Genomic DNA, 18,267 nt, shown 5'->3' with positions numbered 1-18,267 from the left:
TCTCTATTTTCTGACAACGTAGAAGGAACGCCCGAACGTTTCAATGCAAAAGTCAAGGGCGCCATCATGTGGCAACATGAGAGACTAGCTTTTTATCTTTTTTTCATTCAATATGTATTAGCCACGTAATTTATTAATTCATAAAATAAACAGTCATTTCATGTTTTTTTATGTTTTAAAAAAAATAGAAATGCAAACATTAATAATAGCCTATAGGTTATGAATTTGTGATCGTGATAACCGTTAATAGCACCTCTGTATAGAAAGACATTTTTATTTTAACATTATGAGACTTTTTCCCACTTTGTATCTATTTAAAGTCATTTTAATACAATACACATTTTAATTAACGTTTTAAAATGATAGGTAAACTGAGGTCTAAAGTAAAAAAGTAACCAGCAGAGGGCGCTCAATGATCGTCTCTCGCGCTGTCAGCCTGCTGTCTATTTGAATGCGCCTCGCTGATCAAAATACTACATTTACTGGACCTTTGTAACCGATTGTGTTTTGTTTTGTTGTGCTGTAAAGCCGCTTTTCTGTAGGCTAACTTCAGTCAGGCGTGTTGACTACATTTTCATATTCTTCTTAATTCTTCTTAATTTACATATTTAACTTAATTCGATGAAAATCCAATGGAAATTTCTGTGAAGTTCAGACACCTTGCCAGTAATAGTTCCACAACTATTAATGCTATGTTAGTCTCTTGCTCTGTTACGCGACTAGAAGATATCAGCACCGCGGACAGCTCTCGATGAATTACTTATTCTTCAAATATATGATCTTAATTTTATCTGACCAAATGAAGAGATTTAAACCAGCTTTTATGAAGCCAAGGCTAATATTCAAATAACCAATGCTGACCAATCGTCATAATAAACAAACGTTTTGAGCTGCAAAACACAATCGATCCGGCAACAATAGCACACAGTAGAAACACTAACAGCCATCATCTCGTGCTTTTGTTTATTGAAAATAAAATACAATCCGACAAGAACAATATACATTCTATGTCTGACATTAAGGAAAAATAAATAAATTAATAATTTAAATGAAACAAAAAATCTAATCTAAAAATCTCTAAGATGAATTGAAAAGTTCTGTTAACAATATGTTAAATCTTTATAAGTACAAAGGCTGGGATAGCCTTATAAGCAGTATTCCATCTTGATTTGTTGTAAAATAATTACACTCCAGTTTTTAACGATCTAACGTTCAATTTTCTGGCACGGGTTTGAAAAATTAAATGAATGGCGACAAGCACACTCTTTTTTTCTGGAGTTTGAAAAGCGTTTATTGCCTGCTTCGTATCATATCATGCTGTCACTTGATTCACAGTAGCCAATAGGAGAAGAGCGGGGGCGGAGTTAGTGCTGGATTCTGCGGAGTGATTGGATCTGATTGCTGTGGGACTGGGTGCCGAACTCATTATAGTTCCTGTATTCTCCCTGACGTCTGTCTCTCTCAAAGATATACTGGTATCCACGGTAACCTGGAAACTGGTAGCCCACCCATCTGCCGTGAGATGATGAAGAAGAACATATTATAATTGAGATAAGTCTGTGTGCAGAGAGAATAATACAAACATAACTTATATTGAGGCAAAATGGAGGTTGACTTACGCTCCATTGTTGACTTTCATAGAAGGAACCTCCTTACTGCACCAGCCCATGGCTTGAAGAGAAGGATAGTCATCGCACATCTCAAACTTGCGTCCCATCATGTCCTCACACTCATAGAGGGTAATTTTACTATCACTGTGTTTCTGGCGGTGAAAGAGGTCACACACACAAAAGTATATTTTGAAAGGTTTGTATTTCAGATGCAAGATATCATGCTCATTTGAATGAACTGCTATAAAATTAAAATTATGTAGGCTACACATTGCATTTCAGCAGAGTAGATTGTAAGCTTATTATTTCTATATCGTCCAATACCTTTATTAATATTACAATTACTATTGGTTTTGTGATATTTCACAAACAAATTTGATTTGTACTCAAATGTACATCATTTGTACAATATGAGACGCTTAAATGAATTTAACTCACAGCGCATTTGATGGGTCTGAAGGAGAGCATGTGCTCAGTGCGGTAGCTGCTGTTTCCACTCCAGGCCTGATAGCAGGGATAATCTCCTTTCTCCAGGATGAACTGCTGACCCTGAAACTCTGGGTACTCATAACCCACCCAGCTGCAAAAATTAAGATCAATGTTTATATTATCTCAAGAAAAAAAAGGGACAAAAACCTATTAAAAATATTATTAACTATACACACACACACTATATTAGTGCTGTCAAATCGATTAAATGCAATTGATCGCATCTTAACAGGAAAGTTTGTAGACATTGTAATTAGTGATTACAAACTAATTGATTGCTGTCAATGATTAATCACGATTAATTGATTTGACAGCACTAATATATATATATATATATATATATATATATATATATATACAGTATATGTATGTATATGATGGGGTTATACATGTAAGATGCTGATATCAGCAAAAATAATCAGCTCAAACACACACTTACGGGCCATTGTCCACCTTGATAGAGCGGATCTTTTGGAAATGCCTGTCCAGAATGTTCGGGCACTCCAGCATGAACTCACAGCGCTTGCCCTGGAAGTTCTCCTCTTCCCACACTGTGATCCTCCACTGCCCCCTCTGCTCCATCTGCTCTCGCTGATTCATGATGGCCGCCTGTCTGCTCTCTCCAGCTACCGGCAACATTAAGGGATAAGGTTAACAATACAACACCACCTGCCCTCACCTGACAGATTACAAGCACTATCAACAACATTCAGGCCTAACCCATGACCTCAGGCCATTACTGTTAGCGTCAAGTTGTCAAAAGCATTCTTCTTTTAGGTCACTTTAGAAATAAACACATTTTGTTCTATTCAGCCATTTCAGTGTAGCTGCGACAAGAGAAAGGTCTTGTATCAGACATGATATTCACAAACTGATGCCTATCTGCACTAAAACAACCAGTATATAGATAATAAGGGGCCCCATGAATCCAGCAATGGCTGAAATGTCTCAATTCCAACACTTCTTTGAAAATTCATTTAGCAACCACCAAAAATGGGTGACTTTTCAGTCCATGGAAAGATTCACAAAGGCCTCTATCTCCCATCATTCATGATGATCCATGATGATTGTGTCCAGTCAGCACGACTGAGCATCAGTTTATCCATTTTCACAGTTAAATCCGCTTTCATGAGGTTTGTTATGATGTTGATTTTGGCAGCATGACGGAGACCCATACTCACATGCTGTTGTGGGAGAGATTTGGCGTTATAAACGTTGGGGGTCGGTCCAATGCGGGGTGTTTATATAGCCGCTGTCTCTGCAGTTACTGCAGAATGTGCAGAGGGAATGCTAGCTCAGCAACATCTGTCAAAAGAGAGCTTAAGTCCTGTTATTGTCTAACAGGGGGCTTCAATTTCTGACTCATCAAAAAAAACAAGGCCCATCCATACCGTTTAACCTTAATGTAGATTCATGGAGTCCGCTTAAAGAGATAGTTTACAGGGAAATGAAAATGATCTCATCATTTACTGCTTGTTTAATGCTTGAAAGAGCACATGGTAATCCATAAGACCCCAGTGGATGAATCAATGATGTGAAACGATAGGCGTCTGTAAGAAAAACACTAATATTTTGTAGCTTTTTAAGTCATTGCTTCCAGTCTACTGTCATATAAGCGTTCGTAAGTGTGTTGTGAAGCTTGCACAAAATGTGTCGGTCCTCTGTGTTTCCACGTTACTTCTCGCACGAACTTCACAATGCACTTAACATTTTGCTTCAAATTCTTCCACTGGGCTGTTATGGATTACTGTATGGACTCTCAGAGATTGATTATTTTTTCTAAAAATCATTGTTTGTGTTTATCTGAAAAAAGAAATTGATATACATCGGGTATGGCATCAGGATAAGTACAATTTTGGGGTGATCTATCCCTTTAAGAAATGGTGAAACAGTGTCAGAAAATTATTATTCACATTATTTACAATGCGAAAGGAAGCTTTTATTTCGTCCATTTTGCTTCTTGTCATTTACTGTCGTGTTTAGGAGAATCTGCAGGTAAAGATGTCAACCAAGCAGTCATCAATCTCAGCTAAAAGATATTACAGCAACTGCATCACTGGCTAACATCTTGTTTTAATGCTGTTGTTTATTACAGTGGAACATCCATCCATGATGTGGTGTCCTCTCAGAGTTTCAGGAACATGATGCATGTGTCATGTGCATCAGTCCAAACAATATTGTTGTTCTGTGGCCCTCATCTTTTGTAGTGGTAGAGTCATTGTAGCACCTACAGATGAACCCTGTTTCTTTTTTCTTCAAGCACATTCTAGCATAGTAAAACATAACAGTACATAATATGAACTCGCTAAAAGCTCCTGTCAAAAACAAGCTTGTAAAGTGCTTAAAAAGGAGCTTTCAATAACTTTTGTGAGAGAGTAGGCTACTGAAATTCACTCTAAAGAAAGAAAGTAAAGCATAATGTTTAATATTCTAGGTATTGTCATCATTTTATATAATGTGTTGAATTATATTACTGTTTAGCATAGCACCATTTGCTGCTATTATACATCTGTTATAGGTGTTTGTTTTTGTTTATTACTTATATCACAATAAAAGTGTCTTGAAAACTTCTCAGATGCCTTTAGTATAAATTTTGTTTTACCTTTATCTCAGACCCAGAGATTCAGTAATATGAATATCTATACAAAGAGAGGAACCTTCAATATTTTGTGTGAAAATTATTTATATTAAGTAAGGGTTCATTTCGGCGGAGGCTCCGCTGCGCGTCGGACGGTTCACGCCTCGTCGTCGTCCATTAATACCTGACAATGGACACCTCGAAGGGCATTAACCCGCTTATACCATGGTCACTTGCCAAATAACACATTTTTAAAACATTAGTTTATATTTTAATTAGTTTTACAATCGAAATCTAAAGTTTTTACAAACAATAACTTGGTTTCCGGAGATCTCGTAGAACCCTTCAGTTTACTGCCTGTTGCTATGGTTACTCACAGCTGATGTAGCCAGCGCATTTATTTATTAATTTGGAACGGTAAACAGTCAGTTTCACCAGAACTCCTTTACTAGGTGTCCTCTATCACTTTTTAATGGACACCCTGCAGCCAATCACAATCGAGTATTCACCCAGACCATGGTATAATCTCACTGCAGTACCACATACAATATAGTATTTTTTAATTATTTAAAAAAAATTCTACTGTACTTTGTTGCAAAGAAGACTAATGTCAACAAAGACCATGCTTGAGATGAAATATGAGACGTGATGTGATGCAAAGAAAAAAATCAAGGTTAATACCTCTTTTTAGCAGAATGTTTAATGTGTGTCATTTCCAAACAAACTGTTATTTTTTCAAAATATACAAGAAGTATGACAATTATTTAACTGTGTTTATAGGTTACATTAAATGCAGCTCTGAGCTCTCAGCTCTTAAAGGCACTTCAACTACCACTACCATTATTATCATCAAAAAAGTCTACTGAACACTGGTGGGAATTTTCTTTTGTAAAAAAAAAATTAAATACAACTGTAATGCATATATGTAGACTATTAGCCATTGTTATGACAGTAATTCAGTAAACTGGCCATAGTTGAAGAAACTCCCAATTCATTATTACATGTAAAAAATATACAAAACCATAAATTTCATGCCTGGTTTTTAATTTGATCTGTCATCATGTTAATAGAACAGGTATCATTTGAAAAAGCAGGTTCTCCTCCACACAAGCTTTTCACCAACAAATTATGCAATTATAATGACTAAACAGACAGGGAGGGTGAAAACACTGCTAGTCAAAGTCTTATCACTCAACCAGCAAACATTGTGTAAAATAGGACAGTGTACATTTGTTTTTAGAAATGTTAGCATTTAACCTGATTTGTAATACATTGTGATCATCAAAAAGTCGTATGTTTGTTCATGGATTATAGAAATAAGTGAGAGGTGTTTCTGTGCTTCTATTGGTGCGAGACAGAAGAGTTGGTGAACTCAGTCAAGGCCGCAGGCTAATCACATCTCTCCTTGCATCACTACAGCATTCATTTCACAGTAAAATTAGTCCATTTACATCACAGGCCAGCTTACTCTCTCTCACACACAGATAACCATTCAAAGTAGCTCAGTGAGCCAGGTCTTTATGAACCAGATTAAGATAGTTAGCAGGCTACTCTGTAACAATGTATGGTAAAAATTATTATTAGTATAGCATGTACTGTAAACACTCTCTTATTACCGCTGTTTTACCGTGAGAATCATACACTCCACCCACTCTTGGAGAAAATCCAAGGCTGTCACATGTAGCTTGAATGTATTATATGGAGCTCAGTGTTCCAGCAGGACCATCACCTGCTTCTCACTTCCCCAGTCATTCAGCCATTACACAGAACAAACAGGTAGTGTTTACACATCTGCCCCCACTCCTGCTGTCTGCGTGCTACACCCTATACCTGTGTGTGTGATGAATGTTTATTAGTGTGTATCTCATTCCGTGTGTGAACGACAGGGTCAGATAGTATGCAAGCACTGTGTGTGTGTGTGTGCCTGTTTCATAAATCCATCTGTTCCATGGTAACACTCTTCGTCTCCTGTTCTTTCTGCATCTCTGTGAGATGGCATTAGCATCTCCATGTTGTCAGGTAGGCTCTGGAAAACAAGAGCTGTCTGGATGACGCACATCTCCAGGGGCTGTTGACCGGTCACCTGTCCTTGGAACTATATTCGGTGAAGTTTACACACACCTTGAATTTAATATCCTCCATACAGACACACAGCACAACAGTTAGACCAATTTCACTGCCAAATTTCTAATTTGCATTCTTTTTAAAGATTCTATCTCTTATGTAAATGGCAATGCAACAGACAAAGAAGTTGCAGTGTGGACATGTTTACTGGAATGGAAAAATTATTATAAAACATACATCAAATGAAATGTATTCATTGGTTTTATCCATGTATACATATACAGTTTTATAGCAACTGCTTCCTTCTGCAAAATGTATAGTTTCTTTTATGACTGTCGTTTTAGGATTTCCTCACAGACAAAACGAGTGTCTTTTTCTGCTGGTAGTACAAAGCTGAGGGCAAAAACCACCTGCCACATGTTCACTGCCACCATGGAAACTAATCCTGCTCTGTGTGTGAAAAACGGGTCCTGACAGCTCAAACTCAGACATCTGCAACACCAACAAATATGCTGTGACTCTCACTTTGTGTGTTTCTGTGACATGCTCGTGTTTGAAACAGTTGTTTAAAATATATTAGTAATAATTTTATATATATATATATATATATATATATATATACTGTATATATATATATATATATATGTATAGTTATAGTGCTGGATAGTAACTGCTTGCATGTAATCTGGATTATGTCAGATTCCAAAAATTAAGTACTTGTAATTAGATTATATTGCATTTTAAAATACTTGCAATCATAACTCTTAATACTAATACTAATATTTATTTTTCACATTATTTATTTTCATTTTTATAATTTAATTACTTAATGGCCCAGTTTCACAGACAGGGCTTAGATTAAGCCAGGATTAGGCCTTTAGTTCAATTAGGACATTTAAGTAGCTTTTATAAACGTGCCTTAGAAAAAAAACATTACTGGTCTGCATCTTGAGACAAAACAATGGCACTGACATATTTTAAGATATCAGAGCAAGTTTATACAGCTCAAACTGGCATTTTAGTCTGGGAATATCTTAAACCTTGTCTGTGAAGCCAGGGGGAACAGCTTTTCATTAATCTCACGAACCCCAGTCTGGGAAACCCTGACGTAATGTAATGTTCAATGCATTGCATATTGTTGATTACTAATCAATGGAAAATATTTTCTTTCTCTTTATATTAATGTGGTACAAGATCATACTATTCAAATCAATGTGATTAACGAGTAGGTCAAAAGTAATCTAAAAGTAATCCAAATGTAGTGAGATTAAATTACCATAAAGGGTTAGTTTACCCAAAAATGAAAAAAATTGTCATCTGTTTCTCACCCTCATGTCATTTTAAACCTGTAAGACTTTCGTTCATCTTTAAAACACAAATGACGATATTTTAAATATAATTTGAGAGATTTCTGTCCTTCCAAGTTCATAAAGAGATCGTAAAACTAATCCATATGAATAGAGCGGTTTTGTCCAAATTTTCTGAAAAGACACGATCGCTTTATATGATGAATAGATTGAATTTTTCCTTTTATTCACATATAAACATTGATCAGCGAACATAATCAGAAGCTCAGCTGAACCTGCTTGACACACGAGAATGAACCTCATTGGTTCTCGCATGTCAAGAAAGCATGCTTGAGTTTCCGTTTACCATATCTGATGTGTGCGGTGATGAATGTTTATTATGTGAATTTATAGCCTATGTACGTTATAAAAAGTGATCTCTTCAAAAAATTTGGACAAAACCACCCAATTCATATAGATTAGTTTTACGATCTCTTTATGAACTTTTTGTAGCGACAAAGTAGAAGTTGCATGGACTGTCAATCTCTCAGATTTCATTCAAATATCTTCATTTGTGTTTCGAAGATGAATGAAAGTCTTACAGGTTTAGAACAACATGAGGGTGAGCAAATGATAACAGAATTTTCATTTTTGGGTGAACGATTCCTTTAAAAATATATGGATGTTTATAACTTTATGTCATGTAATTGGGAATTAGTAACCGACTATAATTTGTAAGTGCACACGCTAACAGTTTACATATAAAAAAAATCAATACTTTTATTGCAGCTAGGATGCATTGAATTGTTACATGTTACAAAAGATTTCTATTTTAAATAAATGCTGTTCTATTGAGTTTTCTATTTATCAAAGAATCCTAAGAAATGTATCACAGTTTCCACAAAAATAGTAAGCAGCACAACCGTTTTCGACATTGATTACAATAAGAAATGTTTCTTGACAAATCAGCATATGAATGATTTCTGAAGGATCATGTGACACTGAAGACTGCAGTAATGGCTGCTGAAAATTCAGATTCAGAATTGAGAAAATGTGAGTTTTAAAATGAAAGTTAAGCGTCCAAATGTTTTGGAGACACTGTATAGAGCTTACTGTAAATGTGTGTGCACGTCCATGTATACAAGTAGGTGTGTTTAGGTTCGTTTGCCAGATAGAATCAATAAACAGCTCGAACAAAACACTCATCAAAATTGCTTCGGGCACATTGAATGTTGACCTCAATATCCCTCGGCCTAATTGGTGATATTGAAGATACGTCCATGGCCAATCACAGGCTGTGAAGCCGCCCAAAGGCACTTGCATATTTCATTAGTGGTATTGTAATGGTCTTTGGCTGAAACACATGGCCTCTGGAGCCTCTTTAGTTGCAGTAGCCTTCAGCATCATCAGAGCAGAACACCAAATTCTGATCTAATAACAGCCCTCCGATTGCACATCTGCTACAAACCACGTTTCTCTTTCAGCTAAACTGCTTGTTTTATTAGTATTCTTGTGTAGTCTGTGAGCTTTGTGGTAATGCTTAATAGAAACAACAGATGTGAAATAAAACAATGTGCCTCACACTATAACGGTTAATATAATGCAGCTGTATGGTAAATAAAGGAAAAACACACCAAAGGCGTGCTATAACGATGCACTGCTAACCTAACAACATCGAATGGCTTTATGTGCGTGTTATCCAGAAGAGTTGAGATAATAATGTTAATTTATTTGAATGAATTTGACTTGAGAGATAGAGGCCAGGGTGACTCAATGTGAGCCTGTGTGAAACAGCCAGGAGCAGATGGTCAGGGAAGAGAGAGTCCAGGCTCCTCTAGTTAATGTTTTACCTGTTACCCATTAGTGCGGATTACCCATTACCCATTCTGCACATCAAACTCTCCACTGACTTCTAGATTTCCATAGCAATCATATGCTTCCACAGTTACCGGGCTACAGCGTACGTGTGATAACTCAACATACAAACACTGAAGGGTTAAGAAGTATTTTATTTTGCCATTACATCACTGCAGCATGCGCGAGAAGTAGTTTACTCATTTAAAACCAGCACAGAAGAGAGGAAGTGGAGAGCTCAACAAACATTGTGTTGGATAACAGGTGATATTGTAAATCATGGTCATTTCAGAAGGCAGGTGATCAATTGTAGCTCACTCATATTTCTACGGATATCTCACATTTATGAGGTTTGGGTTCTTATTTTCCATTCCAAACACAGAGCATAGCAGTTATTCATGCTTCTGATCCATAAAATGTAACTGAAGAAGTTCTGCACTTGCTTAACGCGAGCCGAACGAACAAAACTGAATCCATATGTATTGTGCGTGTGGCTCAACGTAGAGCAAGTGCAGTTTTATCCGTCGAAGTTCTGGATCCACACCGTGATAAACTCCAGAAACTACTGTCAAAAACTCTGAATCCATTCGATTTCATTTTTCAGGTGTTCCCTGCCATTTACCTGCAAGAAAGAAAAGTAAAATAAGAAACAGTTCAATTAAATGGCATATTATAGCATTACAGTACATTCTTGGATACAATAATGTTTTGGTTTCAATCAACTCATCTTTCCTGACAAGTTTTAATTTGATTTCAGCAGTAATTACATTCAAACTGGTTGAAACTGCAAATAATTTTCCTCTGCATGATGTCATTTTGGCACTACTTTCAATTTACTTTTAACCCTAACTTACTAAATTAAAAAAGGTTATTTTAATAGATGTTGATATTGCAGTTTGTGCGTATATTGATATCAAATTCCAATTAAATTGTAAAATAGGCTATATTCTGCACAATGCAAATAGTTTACTAAAATAAAAAAAGACATGTTCCCTAATGCATTTATGTATGGTCTGAGAAAATCCCTTTAAGTTTTTTTGTTTTGTTTGTTTAGTTGGTTTTACCTGTCTGGCTCACCCCTGTAGTTTCATATCCAGGTTGCTCTGATGGAGGGCCTCGATCGACATGCTCGTTTCCGTACCTGCGGGTCCTGTGAATCAGCCTGGCCAGTGTCGGGTTTTTATAGTCGACAAAAATCATGCCCCCTCTCCTTTCCCCGCAGCTGTAAAGGTGCTGATCTCTCCACGCACCTGTCGCACTTTACACAGGTCTAATGTTGACCGAGGGGCGGGGTGTGATGATGATGATGATGATGATGGTCCTGCTGAAGTGTGGTTTGGGCCTCCAAGGCTTTAGATGCAAATGTCCTTTTACTTCTACGATCTAAGATCTGATATACGGATATGTTATATGAATCATCCGTGGTCGTAAGCTGTAAACGTTTTGAATCATTCAGTCACTGAATCACGATGACAAGGAAAGACTTGCTCTGTTTCACGTAGGGCGGGTATAATTTGCACAAAATTTACATGACACTTGCAAATGTCTCTTCTTTTTTTCTTCCTGATTTAGATCAGACGCTGAAAAAGATAGTAACCCGATGGACGTCTACCGGTCTACTTCTTTTTTTAGGTTAGCTAATGTTATGTATGTGCAGAGAAAACTGAATAGCAGCAGTAGGCTAAGAGATGGGTTTCACTTCTGAGTAGAATAACATCAAATATGAGTTATTGTCCATTAGGCCTATCACATAAACAATTGACGTTTACCTCAGGTTAAATACGTAACTGTTCTAAATTAGATTATGTGTAGGCTAACATTCAAAACCTACATTTTATGTTCTCGTTTCAATGATTGTTTCTGCTCGGTGCTTGTTGCAAGAATATGGCGCCATCGTGTGGTGGATGATGGAAACGACGCCATGTGACATCTGTTTATATAAAATGAAAACGTTGTAGGGTCATTTTAAGACACACCATTGTATAAAAGAACATTGTTTGGATGTTCATATGCCTTTTGATATACACTGCCATTTTTTTAAATTATTTTAAAAGAAGTCTGTTCTGCTCAACAAGGCTGCATTTATTTTATCAAAATAGTATACAGTAAAATATAAGATAAGATTCACAATATTACAGTTGTGTAAACATTTTTTCAGGATTCTTTGATGAATAGAAAGTTCAAAAGAACAACATATATCTGAAATAGAAATCTTTTGTAAGATTATAAATGTCTTTCCTGTCACTTTTGATCAATTTAATGAATCCTTGCTGAATAAAAGTGTTAATTTCTTTCTTTAAAAAAAAAAATTCTTACTGAGCCCAGACTTTTGAACGGTAGTGTATAATGTTACAAAAGCTTTCTATTCCCAATCCCAAACTTTTGAATAGCAGTGTCAGTTTGGAAGCATTACTATTTTTTATGTTTTGAAAGAAGTCTCTTATGCTCATCAAGTCTGCATTTATTTGATAAAAAAAAACAGGAAAAAAACACACATTAATATTATGAAATTTTAATGGTTTTCTATTTTAAATATACTTTAAAATAGAATTTATTTCTGTGATGAAAAGCTGAATTTTCAGCATCATTACTCCAGTCTTCGGTGTCACACAATCCTTCAGAAATCATTCTAATATGCTGATTTATTACTAATGTTGCAGGAAACAGTTGTGCCGCTAGTCAGCCTAATAACTGTTGAAGTGATAGTGAAAATTCTGTCACAATTTCACCCTGAGGTTTGTTTCAAACCAGTCACCAATCACTATTTTTTTTTCATACAGTGAAAGTGAATGAAGTCTGCCATGCCATAAAGCCTAACATATTCGTTTGTGTTCTATTTTTGGGTGAACAAATCCATTCTGCAGCTCCCCTGCGTCTCTTCACCTCACTTACATGCTATAACCCTTTTATCCAGCAGGTGGCAGCAGTGGTGTTGCACTTTCTTCGTCACGTTGCTCGCTCACGTCATTATTTTCCTTCGTCTGTTGGAATGTTGGGCTGGAATATTAATTTGAGAATAACAACTACATATAATGATATTTACGGCCTATTCAATGACATGTATTTGATAATCTCTGACGAATGAATAAGCGTACTTAGATTTTGAATCCACTCATTTGTGCCAGTAGACTTAATTCACAGTAAGTTAAATGAAATGTTCCATAATCTGTAGTTTTGTAGTTGTTGTTTTATTCCCTTGAGTCGATACAGTTCATTACAGAGAAGTTGTTTGTTAGATGAGGACAGCTGAACGTTATATGTACAGACACTGATTAAATACTGGTTTTTTATCAAATTTGCCACCAGATACTACCAAGAGTAGCTTTAGAGATTCCCATTAATCGAAATGAATCCCAGGGATTTGCGTCTGTGTTCATTCAAATTCACGATCCTCCACTAGTAGCACTCTCGTGCCCTACATCTTCCCCTGACCCCGCCTGCTCGGGCCAATACGGTCCGCCCCAGACTGAGTAGGTAACAGCAGTATTTATGTGTGTTTCGGCATCTTTCTGATCAGTGTCTGTCATCCCACTGAAGTAACTCCACAGCATACTATAAAATATTGTGCTTTATCTGTCTTAGGGTTCACAAATGTAAGGCAATAATCAGTGCGTGGACTAATTGGCAGCACCCACGACCAACGAGAAGCCGACAGGGAGTCGAGGGGAACCTCGGGAACATCTCCGGAGCGGTTTGTCAGGACAAACAAGTGCTTTATTATATTCCCGAGCGAGCTCAAGTGTGCAGGGCTTGATCGATAGGACTGGAATGTGGCTGTTTCGCCGGAGATTAGACTGTCGGACGAGCGAATCCAAAGCACGGGACCGGGATCTGGGAGAAGCAGGATGCTGAACCGCGATCAGGGTGAGTAGCGTTACATATGGCCACGTCTGGACGCTTTTGTTCACAATAACACGAGAATGCCAAGCGCGGGTTTGGTTTTAGCATTCAGGCAATGTCGTTCATGCAACAGACACGCGTGTCACTGTAAATGTATGTACATCAGTAGCATAGGGGGATTTGCTTGCGTGTTATGAATGCGATCATATCAAGAAAATTATGTCGTGGCCTACTTCGCTCGAGATGTCTCATCTGCTCCCAGTCCAAATGAGTGTGTGCATGAGATTTACAAGATATGACACTCTTAGTGTCGTACGCTTATAGATATATAATTAGACTATCTATGCATGTGTGTTTATATCTGCGGGTAAAGTGATTATGACTTCTGTTAACATATAGCAGAAGGGCATTGACGTGCCAGACGAGACAGGACTTGACACACACAAACAAACTTGAATGCGACAGCCTCATGAACTTAGACTTGCTTTTTTTTGTTATGTGTTGGCTTGTATGTTATGTGTGTGTTACAGTTTAATTGATATTATTTTAGTTTTGTATTCGATGCGAGTTTACTAAACATTTTCTTGTCCCAGAGAATGTACAATGTACTTTATTTACTGGAATTGGGAGATATCATGTCAAACTATTTCATTGATTTCTTGGGAAACTGTTTTTATTGAAGGCATAGCCTACTGCACCCAAAGCTGATAATTCTCTCATCCTTTACTCGCCCTCATGCAGTCCCAGTTGTAGCCTATTTGACTTCCTTTATTCTGTGGAACACATTTTTCGGGAAAATAGTCCATAATGCAAGTTCTTCAAAGTTGACGCTTCAAAAACCAAGTGAAATGGAACACGACTAATCCATGTGACTCCAGTTGATTAATCATTGTCTTCTGATGCAAAATTATAGGTGTGTGAGGAAAAATACTAATATTTTACTAACACTATTATACAGACCATCACTTTTGGCCAACTGTCAGCATGTTGTGCAACTCGTGCGAGAAGTGATGCGGAAGCACAGAGGACCGTCACTTCTCGTGCGAGTTTCGCATCGTCAACTTTGTGGGACCTATCTGTATTATATGACCTCACAGAGATTTGATTATTTTTGTAAAAATCTCCATTTGTGTTCCACAGAAGAAAGTCATATACAACCAGGGTGGCATGAGGGTGATTTTTGGATGGAGTATCCCTCCAAGAACCGGAACCAAGTGCTTTACAATTTTCATGACGATTGGTTTGTGTCCTGCCTTACTAATAAATGTTACTACAACACAACTACAGAATATAGCAGCTACAGTGCAGAAAAATAGTGTGAACAGTGACCCAAACTCATGCTTCTTACGAACTGGTTCTTTTTAGTGAAGCAAAAACAAAGAGCACGTGCAGTGTAGTCCGATTCCAGATCAAATGACAGTGAGAAACAGTATCATTCAATTATTTATTTTAGACTTTCTTTAATATCATTTTTACAAACAGTGCTTTTCTTAAGGAAGAGCCAGTGATCTTGATCAGTGTCATGTACTGTACAAGTAATTTGGCTTCTCACATAACCTCTTCTGTGATCTTCGGTATGTCACCGCTATCATATCGTGATATGACATGTTTACAGTTTGTTTGCTTCATCTTATCACCATGTTCTCTTTAGGTTCTTTGTTAGGTCTAACTCTGATCCCATCAGAGTTCCCACACATTGTGGACTTTGTTGGTGCATGCTTCGAAAAATGTATGTACCATACCAAATGTTTTTCATTGACAGCAATACACATACACACTGGCATGTGTCTTTTTAACCCTGTGTTGTGCTGTGTGAATGGCCTCTTATGGCGCTTTTCCACTACACAGTACCAGCTCGGCTCGGCTCGACTCGACTCGGCTTTGTTTGGTTTTCCACTGTGTAAAAGTTGTACCTGTACCTGCTTCCAGGTACTTTTTTTCGTACCACCTCCGGCGAGGTTCTAAGCAGGCTGAGGCGAGCTGAGGCGATACTAAAATGTGACGTGAAAACACGACAGATTGCTGATTGGTCAGAGAGAATCGTCACTATTCACTGCGTCATCATTGCACGCGCCAGACGGAGTATCCTGAATAAAAAAATAGCAAAAACATCCAAAAACAGCATACACTCGATTTCCTCCATTGTCCTGTGTGTGTGGGTAGCGGGTGTGTCTCGCGCGTCTCGCGTAAAAGATTAAGTCACGGCAGTTTCCTGCGGCGTCGCTATGACGACCAGGTACTATTGTGGAGGTACTATCTGCAATGGAAAACGGAGCGAAAAGCGAGCAGAGGCGAGTCGAGTCGAGTTGAGCTGGTACTGGTAATGGAAAAGCGCCATTACAGACTTACTCCCTTGCAGATTGCTTTAAGGAGTTGGTGACTGTCAGCATGTGCACTGCCAGTTTTATTTGTGTGATGTTGTCACTTGGCCTTTAGCCTGTGTGGACGTTCCCTTGGAACATTTGGTATTGGCACATGTCACCCATCGATTGCAGTGGTACAGTAACGCAGTAGTGGCACAGCACAAATTATGCCCCCAGGGCAGTCCCCATCATTTGTCCTGCATGTCAGCACACATCGAATCCAAGTTAATTCATCATGGCTGGAGACCTATTCCTGGAAAATCTGTCACATTTAGCAGAGCTATCATGTGACACCAACAGATTTGAGTAGTTTGGATGGGAGCTTGTGATAATTGCTATGGTTAGGTAGGTTACATTAGCAACTGGTACCGGTATATTAGATTATGCCTTGGTCTGCTTTCAGGTGTTAGTATAATTAATGTTAGTAAATTATTAATTTGTATTGATTTGGCTTGTCAATGTGGACACCAGATTAGGGATCACACTCAAGTGAGGTAGCATCAATACACACGTGTCATTTCAATCACTGCAGTGGAGTTTTAAGTCACGGTCGCATTCACTGTTGTTTGGTGAATTTTTGTCATTGACTCAGTCATTGAATCCACACAACTGGGAATTTCGTGGAATGGCGCACACACATTTCGCAATGGATTCAAATTGACCATGCAGTGTTGATTGGTCATTTTCCAGGTTGATGAACAAAAAGCTGCATGGTTTGAAAGTGACTTTTGTGTGAGCTGTGCTTCTTAGATCGTTACACTATTGACAATAGACAATGGACTGGTTTGCACCATTTTTGTGACAGCACCTTTAGTCTTTATTTTTTACACCAACCACTACTTTTTATGTGTTTAACCAAACATATGTTGCCCATGTAACGCATGTTTGGACCATCATAATTTGATGCATATTGTTGGTCTAAACTGCAGATATTGATGTGGTTTAGCTCTTTTTCCACTGGCTCAACTTCCATGAACACAGAAACAGAGTAAGACTTTCCCCCGGATGCACTGTATGATGAACAGACCATTCATTGTCCTTTAGGCCTCTAGCGGTTAGGTCAAATCTTTCGTCTTTCGTCCTCACTTGTGTGTGCCACATGGGGATCCTTTTGTTCCATGTCCAAATCACCAAAAGACTTGCATTCTTTTGATGTCCACCAACTCTGACAGATATATGACTCACAGACCTTCTTATGATGGGATTTTTTTATTATTTCAAGTTAATAGGAGCATAAAAAGTCAGTGCAGAGGATAAACTCATTGCTTTGTTTTGAGAAGTCCCGATCAGTATGTTTAACCCCACGTTACAGTATGTTACAATTGTATTGGTTGCAGAACAGATTATGTGGTCATTTCTGCATGTTAGTGTAATTGGTGTTGGAGGATATGTGTACTAAGTGTTACAGGGTAATAAATAATGAACAAAAATATTGAGAGTAATGGTGTGTGCAGTTAAGTCACAGGTGGTTAGGTGGAGTCATTCCTTAAACCTTGAACGAACACAATAGAAGTGACCTGGAAAGACTGAGAGGTGCTATGGGGTTGCCGCTAAAGAAAAGACAAAGGCGCACAGAGAGGGTGGAGGCGTGAGGTCATAATACTATTAATCCACTCAACACAAACCACATGTACTACAGAATCTTTTTAAATTCCAGCAAGCATGCACAAGCATTTCATCATTGTGTTGTTATGAAAACACATACTGATATTGGATGGGAATGGACATTTCTGGAACTAGTCTGTGCATTCTAATTAGTCGTTCATGAAATTACTATTTAAACATGGGTAGATGGCATGTTTCATTTGATGTGAATAAAGGCAAGGCTTTATGGGACATGAGTGCAATCAGCTCAAAAAGTTATTGTTGAGAACTTTAGTGTAGATTGTTCAGCCAAATTTTCAGTGGCCTTAAAGGGATAGTTCACCCACAAATGAAAAATCTGTTATCATTTATGCACTCTGACCATCATTTATTCCAAAACTGTTTGTTTTGTTTCTTCTTTGCTTCAATGTTATTAGTTGGCATGCTATAAAATGATACAGAATAATGTATTTCAGTCTGATTCAGAATTAATGAAACCTTAAATAAACTGAGTCTGCCAGGGATCTCATGTCCTTGTGTATATTAGACTAGTAGCCCCATCTAAGGCCTGTCATTACTGATCAAGTATGTTTACTAGA

General features: G+C 37.6%; 2 protein-coding genes across 4 annotated transcripts in view; one reads left to right on the top strand and one right to left on the bottom strand.

Annotated features, from left to right (window-relative positions):
• Positions 1 to 949: 949 nt before the first annotated feature.
• On the bottom strand, positions 950 to 3,383 carry cryba2a (crystallin, beta A2a). The gene is made up of 5 exons (XM_084129906.1): positions 3,281 to 3,383; positions 2,539 to 2,725; positions 2,049 to 2,190; positions 1,620 to 1,762; positions 950 to 1,512 (listed from the first exon to the last, which is right to left on the bottom strand). Exons 2-5 carry the CDS (start codon positions 2,697 to 2,699, stop codon positions 1,365 to 1,367), a joined length of 594 nt encoding a protein of 197 aa, XP_083986032.1. The 5' UTR covers positions 2,700 to 2,725; positions 3,281 to 3,383; the 3' UTR covers positions 950 to 1,364.
• A 9,914-nt stretch (positions 3,384 to 13,297) lies between these two features.
• The window catches only part of tmem198ab (transmembrane protein 198ab), a 36,265-nt gene continuing 31,295 nt past the window's right edge, over positions 13,298 to 18,267 (top strand). Inside the window, exons 1-2 of one of the 3 annotated variants that reach the window (XM_084128331.1) lie at positions 13,298 to 13,351; positions 13,464 to 13,745. The gene's annotated coding sequence lies outside the window, so the exon portion shown is untranslated. Of the gene's footprint in view, positions 13,373 to 13,463; positions 13,746 to 18,267 lie in introns of all 3 variants that reach the window. The other 2 variants (XM_084128330.1, XM_084128332.1) reach the window with 2 other exon arrangements.

Source organism: Abramis brama, assembly GCF_963993115.1.
Source record: "Abramis brama genome assembly, chromosome: 11".
Taxonomy (NCBI): domain Eukaryota; kingdom Metazoa; phylum Chordata; class Actinopteri; order Cypriniformes; family Leuciscidae; genus Abramis; species Abramis brama.
Note: the sequence above shows the minus strand (reverse complement) of the source record. Positions and strands in the feature narration are given on the sequence as shown.